At 28.7% G+C, this 8,509-nt stretch overlaps 1 protein-coding gene across 1 annotated transcript in view; it reads right to left on the reverse strand.

The window, feature by feature from the left end:
- Nucleotides 1–566: 566 nt before the first annotated feature.
- LOC108758534 (cytochrome P450 4C1-like) overlaps nt 567–8,509 on the reverse strand; it is a gene marked incomplete at its 3' end in the record, with an annotated part of 21,236 nt that continues 13,293 nt past the window's right edge. The window contains exons 3-4 of the mRNA XM_018503538.1: nt 1,157–1,247; nt 567–790 (exon numbers count right to left, since the gene is read on the reverse strand). Coding sequence (XP_018359040.1) covers nt 567–790; nt 1,157–1,247 — 315 coding nt within the window. The remainder of the gene's footprint in view (nt 791–1,156; nt 1,248–8,509) is intronic.

Consider the following 8,509-nt stretch of genomic DNA (forward strand, 5'->3'; position numbering starts at 1 on the left):
GCACTGACAGTGAATATCAGAACGCATTCTTATTTAATATATCTAGTTGCAAAAATGATCTTTTCGAACTAAAATAACTGCAACGCTAATATATTTTACTTTTGGCTCACAAACGTACGAGCACGTTTGTGTAAGCTTTCTGACAGTTACTAAACGGCAACGATATAATTGTATACAAAATATGTCAATTTTATATATAATTATATATGATTACCATCTGGTAATATAATTGGTATCTGTAATTATATAAATGATTTTTTCCTAGGAATAAATAGTAAATAACGATTTTCATAATTTTTCCTGGACCTAGAGAAATAATTATTCTCTTCTAGACTAGAAGATCTCATAAACAATTTCCAATGATTCATTTACGCAATTATGCAAAAAGTAAATCTATTTTAACATCCTTTTTCAATTTCATAACATTCTTTTTTCTTGTGAATAATATTTAATTAATAATAAATAATTAAAATTATTTTTTTGTATTGTTGTATTACAATCTTCTAATTTAAAAAATTTTTTATAATTCCGATCGTTCTTTGTAATTGTTTTTATTATACACGTACATAATTTAAAAGTAGAATGAAGTATATTATCTTACCATAAGAAATTTTTAAGATACATCTGCGTAGATATTCAAGACATACAATTTCCTTTCCACTTTGTGCAATTTTTTCTAAATCATTAGTAAGTATTAAAGATTCTTGAACGAATGTATTAAAAAATTCCTTCAACATGATCATACTAAAAGTTGGAGCTATCATTTTTCGATTTTCAATCCATGTAGATGCTAAATTAAATATTATAAAAAAATAATAAAAGGGAAGAAAAGTATCAAGCCTTATAATAATAAAAGAAATATTTAAAAATAAGCTGCTTTTTATCAGCTTCGTGGCGCAGTTTTTAAGGTGCAAACAAAAATATCTTTTATGAAGTAAAAAACTTATTAAGACTTATTAGAAATATAAGTGAAATACAAAATAAAATTAAATGCAGCCATAATATCGTTCATGTTGCATTCTCTATTTTACATAATAGATGATTATAAAGATGATAGTCTTTATTGTTAACATTTTTTTATATATAGATCTATCTCTCTTAGTTACAAATGAGTTTTACAATTAAATAAGTGTTTATTTGACTAAATATATCTTACCAGGAGCTGTCACTAATCCCATGCCAAACATTGGTTCTAGCAATTTATACAGTAAACTTTTATTCAAACAATGGCGGTTTTGTAAGATAGTCTACAACATCACATATAATATATTTATTAATATTTATGCATGTTTGCTCCAACTAACAAGGGAACAACTCGAGGTGATAAATTCTGATTTTAATGAAACTTGTAGCTTACATAAAGAGATGAGTTTAGAAAATATCAGTTGCGGTTAAAAAACGGTTTTAAGGGATGAAATCACCCCTTACGTATACAGTGGTTTTAAGCTTTTTCCGTTATATCTCGAAAAATATTCGAGATATAAAAAAACGTTTTATATCTCGAATATTTTTTACAACAAAAGTTTTACAACAAAATCAGCTATATTCATTCACGTTTTTAGAATAATTATTTATCAATTTTTTGTCAAAATTTTCGAAAAAAATTATTAAATATTTATTCAAAAAAATATCATTGATGTCAGTAAACAGAAATAATTTTATTGTAAATCTTTTGTATAAAACATTTTTTTATATCTCGAATAGTTTTCGAGATATAGCGAAGAAAGCTGAAAATCGCTTCACACATGAAGCCTGATTTCACCCCTCAAAACTCTATGTTGGCAGCAATTTTCAGAACTTTTTAAAAAAATTATTATTTTTAAAAATATTTATGATAGATAGAGGTAATTTTATTATGAAGCTACTTACCGTTGACTACTTTGGAACATTTAAAAATTTATATTTAAAAAGATTTATTATTATTATAAAAAAATATATTATTATTATTACATAAAAATATATTCGCGCGAGTAATATTTAAAAAATGCTCTTATCAAAATATTGTAAAATTACAACATCCTTCTCCTCATTTTTCTCAATATATCATTAATTTAATGATGCAGTTAAATCATTTAACTCAAGAAGATGTTTTAATTTGACTCTATAATTTATTTACTTACATACGTTAATTATGTTAAAATGAATGTTACTTATGTTAAAATAAGTACAGAAGTAGACTGATTAACATTTTGATACACATGGAAGTAAAAAGATAATAAAATGTTATTTAACTCAAGAAATTCGGGATTGCCATTGCGAAGACTGTGCTTCAAAATCCACAGCTTATCAGAGATTTATGTTATATTCAAACATACTTCACAAATCTTCCAATAGTAATGACAAAACTGGAATCAATAGGATTACCTTTAATTGAATCAATTGAAATAGCAAGATCGTGTATTGAAGATTTCAAAACAATTCCAGGATCTTGTGGACAAATAGTTGCAAAAAAAATGCAGCAGATTCTAAATAGAAATCCTGGAGTGGAGGAACTATTTAGAGTTAATGACATATTAAAACATATACCTAATTCTGAAATTGCTAAAGAGATTTCATCTTCTTTATGGAGCAAATATAAATATGCTCCCGTTACGTCCTGTGATGTTGAAAGATCATTATTTACTTATAAACTAATTCTATCAGAAAAAAGGCATAATTTCACTCCGGCTAATCTTCAAAAAACTCTTGTTATTTATTGTCATTTAAATTACAATCAATAGTATTATGTTACATAATTTATGTGTATTGCTTCATGTTCGCGTGATTACTAATTATTAATTACGCATAGAATTTTGTAAATAAGGTGCATATTATCTGTATGTATTTTATATATTCCCTTATGGAAAAAGACACTAAAAATTTCAAAAAAACACTGAAAATTAAGTGTTAACACTCACTTTGAGTGTTAACACCTAATTTTCAGTGTTTTTTCGAAATTTTCAATGTCTTTTTCCATAAGCGTTGCGCATATATGCTGCATAAATAATGCATATTGCGCATATATGTTGCATAAATAATGCATATCGCGCATATATGCTGCATAAATAATGCATATTTTTGTGCATATCTCGATATGCATCCATGAAACAATTTAAAATCGTTAGAGATTAGTACAGATTTTTTGTTATTATTACCTGAATCCAAAAAAATGTTTCTGCATAAAAATCCGCAGTCTAGTGATGAGTTACGGTATATTTCCTGTAATGTATAAGCACATTTTTTGTTATAAAGAGCATTGAATGTATTTATTATAAATTTTAAAACTACTTGTTATTATACTATCTCGTTATTAATACTAACATGATTATTATATGACAAAATGTTCGCAATTATGATATTCTTCAAAAAAATGCTACATAAATATTCAAGCGACAGTAGCGTCATTTTTATATCATATATGACGTATGTGCTTGAAAAACATCTTATCTATTATTAGTCCTTGATTATTAGTCACTTGATTATTAGTCACTTGAAATTACTATATAAATCACAAAGTTCTTGTAATAATTTCAGTATAAGGCACAATTAGCAAGAAATAACGAATAATTCAAGTACAAAGTCAAAGTCAAACAGTGCAAATCTTTAAAATGGTACAAGTGAATCCTTCAAATATTCTCAATACGTTAATTATCTTTTTTCAAATTTCAAAAATTCCGGAAACACCTGTAAACGATAAAGAAATTGAATTACGCGATGTAATAAGGATATTATACACTTTTCAATGAATGAAATGTCATGTGATATTCATACTGATACTACGTTAGAATTTGAAAATTATTGGAAATCAAACTTACTCGATGCAGATTTTGTCGACGATTATAAAATAGAAATACTTGAAGAAGATGATCAAGCAGAAGATAATTGTATTTCAGAAGAACATGAAATTGTTAATGATGGCTATAAGAGAAGCGCTGTTGAATTTTGGAAAAGTGCAAAAAAGGGACGGTATTCCTTATCATCGGTAAAAAATCGTTTTAAAAAGGTGAAGTCTTTGCCGCAACTATATCGATGGGAACATTACATACAAAAAGGAGGTACCCATAGAGAAAAGATGTTATATATTTCCGAATATATCTTACAAAATTTTAAAGAAGCTGATGACGAAAAAAGAATTATTCATGATATGGACTTATGACGATGGGCCCTAGAAGCCAAGGCACAAATCGATCTTTCTTCATTTAAAGCTAGTGCAACATGGATATTAAATTTTAAAAGAAAATATAGAATTGTGTCAAGAAAAATAACAAAATTTGTAAGTCGTTCTGCGCAAAAAGATAAAGAGCAATTACAAATTGCATGTCAGGAATTCATAGCTACCATAAAATCTAATATAAATCTTTTTGAACTAGAGAATATATATAATGCAGACGAAAGTGGATTCAATTTAGAATTACATTCAGGCAAAACACTGACCACGCAAGGTGTTAAAACAGTTGAAAGTTCAATCGCTATCGGCAACTACGCATATAGTTACACAATTATGCCCATAATTTCTGCAAGCGGACAATGGAAGTCGCCTCTCTATTTGATACTGAAAGAAGCTAGTGGAAATTTCGGACCACGCGTAGAGGAAAGTTTGTTTAGACCTGCAAATGTTTACATTGCAGCATCAAAATCGGGCAAATTAACTACACAACACTTTCAGTCTTGGTTTACAAATGTATTTGTACCCGCAACTGGAAATTTTAGTGTGCTGTTGTTAGATTCTTGGAGCAGACATTGTTCTGCAAGTCTGCAAGAATTTATACCAAAAAAAGATAAAGATATACGAATTTTAACTATACCAAAGAAAACAACGGGAATAATTCAACCTCTTGACGTTTATAGATTTAGACTATGGAAAAACTTTGTGAGAACTTTCAGTGATCGCGTTATGTTACTAAATTATGAAATTGACATTTGAGAAATAATATCATCAAATTACAATCTTTAACGCATATACAACTATCTTCTACGCGATTTCATAATCTTTTTAAATATGCCTGGTATAAGCGTGGATACATCGAAGAATGGCCGCCACAATTCGAAACTCCAGTAGATTTTTCTTTCAACAGAAACGATATTCAAGAAATACCTCGCTGTTCCATATGTGGTGCACCTGCTGTAATACGATGTTCCTGGTGCAAGCAATATTTTTGTATGCAACATTTTTTTGAAGAATATTATAATTGCGAACATTTTGTCATATAATAATTATGTTAGTATTAATAACGAGATTAACAAGTAGGTTTAAAATTTATAATAAATACATTCATTGCTCTTTATAACAAAAAATGTGCTTATACATTACAGGAAATATATGGTAGCGTAACTCATCACTGTTAGATGTCAAAGGAGCAATGGCAACCCCGAGTTTCTTGAGTTAAATAACATTTTATTATCTTTTTACTTCCATGTGTATCAAAATGTTAATCAGTCTATTTCTGTACTTATTTTAACATAAGTAACGTTCATTTTAACATAATTAACGTATGTAAGTAAATAAATTATAGAGTCAAATTAAAACATCTTCTTGAGTTAAATGATTTAACTGCATCATTAAATTAATGATATATTGAGAAAAATGAGGAGAAGGATGTTGTAATTTTACAATATTTTGATAAGAGCATTTTTTAAATATTACTCGCGCGAATATATTTTTATGTAATAATAATAATATATTTTTTTATAATAATAATAAATCTTTTTAAATATAAATTTTTAAATGTTCCAAAGTAGTCAACGGAGGAATGACGGCATTTGAAATAATTCGTGCATAAAAAAATTAGAGCGGAATAGGCCTACTGGGGAAACCACTATAAAAAAAGCACACCCTGCTATTTACCTCATGACAGGTGGTGTGGAAATTATAGCATTTTATCATTTTCTTTGGATAGACATTTATACTCACAAGTAGCTTCATAATAAAATTACCTCTATCTATCATAAATATTTTTAAAAATAATAATTTTTTTAAAAAGTTCTGAAAATTGCTGCCAACATAGAGTTTTGAGGGGTGAAATCAGGCTTCATGTGTGAAGCGATTTTCAGCTTTCTTCGCTATATCTCGAAAACTATTCGAGATATAAAAAAATGTTTTATACAAAAGATTTACAATAAAATTATTTCTGTTTACTGACATCAATGATATTTTTTTGAATAAATATTTAATAATTTTTTTCGAAAATTTTGACAAAAAATTGATAAATAATTATTCTAAAAACGTGAATGAATTTAGCTGATTTTGTTGTAAAACTTTTGCATAAAATGTTTTTTCATATCTCGAATATTTTTCGAGATATAACGGAAAAAGCTTAAAACCACTGTACACGTAAGGGGTGATTTCATCCCTTAAAACCGTTTTTTAGCCGCAACTGATATTTTCTAAATTCATCTCTTTATGTAAGCTACACAAGTTCACAAAGTTTAATTAAAATCGGAATTTATCACCTCGAGAGGTTCCCTTGTAAGTAATTAACATATACATAGCGAAAAAGTTCATTTGAACAAATTTCATATTTTTATGGGTTAGAAAAGTTACATAATCCAGTAAAATCATAAATAATCGTAGAGCTCACGTGGAACTTTTCACTTTTATATATATACATATAAGATACCTGAGCCGAATAAGGCCCAGCACTAAATGTAAAGCCCACTTTTAAAATATTACTTTGAAACTTGCTTTACGCTATACTTAAAAAATGTATCATAGGAAGTAGATAAAAAGGCTACTTTTTAGTGTAATAGAAATACCTAATAATAATATTGTGAAAACATTAAAAATAATTAAAAGAATAATTTTCACACTATTTGTTTTTTTAAAAAAAATCAAGTTTGAAGAAAGGTATAAAAAATTACTTATGTATAATTATACATAAAATTATATACATATAATTGAGTATGAACAATGTTTTTACATTTTTTTGAAACTTGTTTTTTTCTAAAACGAGCAATCAGAAAATTATCCCTTTAATTATTTTTTATGGTTTCACATTACTATTATTATTTCTATTTCATTATAATGTAATTTTACAAAAAAATGAGGGATGTATGAACATGTATAAACAAACATTTTGTGTAAAAAGTACCCGGAATTAATCATTTGAAAGACGCGCGTAAAAGATATCGCCACAATTTTTATTTCTGTAAGTTGGCACCACTGTACTGAGTTACCACACGGAATTTGAACGCGATTTGTCACTCCGTGTGTTGACAACAACTGTTTTTGTTAATCATACTTTTGAGTGCTCTGCGATTTTTACAATGGAAAAATTAGTTGAACAAAGAGTTTGCCTTAAATTTTGTGTGTCAGACGAAATTTCGTTTGCCGAATTACTGAAAATGTTGCGGAAGACCTACGGTGAATCGTGCATGTCAAAAACACAGGTATATGAATGGTATAAAGTATTCAAAGAGGGCCAAGACGTTGTTCATAGACGTTAAAGATCGAGGCAATTGATTTGCCTCGATCTTTAACGTCTATGAATGACGAAAACATCAATAAAATCAAGAAACTGGTGCTCAAAAATTGTCGTATGAGTCTTACTTAGAGAGTTGGCTCAAGAGGTGAACATATCTTTTAAGACGGCCAGATTTGTGGAAGGACAATTCATGGATTTTGCATCACGATAATGTACCATCGCACAAAGCCGTTGTACAAGAGTTTTTGGCCAAAAACTCAACGGATTTCATCGACCACGCACCGTACTCGTCTGATATGGCCCCGAGTGACTTTTTCCTATTCCCGAAATTACCACTTCGAGGAAGGCGGTTTGAGTCAATTGAGGCCATAAAAGAAAATTCGCTGAAAGCCATACTTCAATCAGCCTACGAACGATGTATGGAGGATTGGGTTAAGCGGTAGCATAGTTGTATTGCACTCGATAGGGCCTACTTTAAAGGCGACAAAATAAATTTTGATGAATAAATTAATTTTTTTGTGTTTTATGTAACAATTCCGAGTACTTTTTACATAGAATGTATTTCATATGGGGGAGATAGGGGCACCATAAGTCACAAAAATTCAAACTCTTAAGGGGATGCTGGAGCGACGGTCGAACTTAATCAAGGTCGATATTACAGGTTTTCGTTTCCATTGTATAAGATACTTACGCCCTCTGAGTTAACATGATCATGTTGGAAATTCGATCGATTAATTATCAATATTTTTATTCCGTTTCCTACATTACCTCAGGAACGAAAACATGTATTAGACTCGGTCCCACAAATGTAAGATTTATTTTATTTTGGAAAATTTTCCAATTTTAGAATTGAGAAAAAAATAAACCGAGATTGAAGTTAATCTTATATTTGTGTCATTCTCTAAAATGTTATTTTCTAAAACGCAAATTAATAAAAATTGTGTCGGAATAATAAAATAATCACGAAAGATAAGTTAACAATACAATATAATTGAATTAAGTGTACCATATATGGACAATAAAAACTGTGTGTATCGACACCCAGATAGACAAATACCTCCACGGTATTAGTACGGTGAGCGTACGGCGTACTATGCGTGCCGATACCG

Source organism: Trachymyrmex cornetzi, unplaced genomic scaffold, assembly GCF_001594075.2.
Source record: "Trachymyrmex cornetzi isolate Tcor2-1 unplaced genomic scaffold, Tcor1.1 scaffold1589, whole genome shotgun sequence".
Taxonomy (NCBI): domain Eukaryota; kingdom Metazoa; phylum Arthropoda; class Insecta; order Hymenoptera; family Formicidae; genus Trachymyrmex; species Trachymyrmex cornetzi.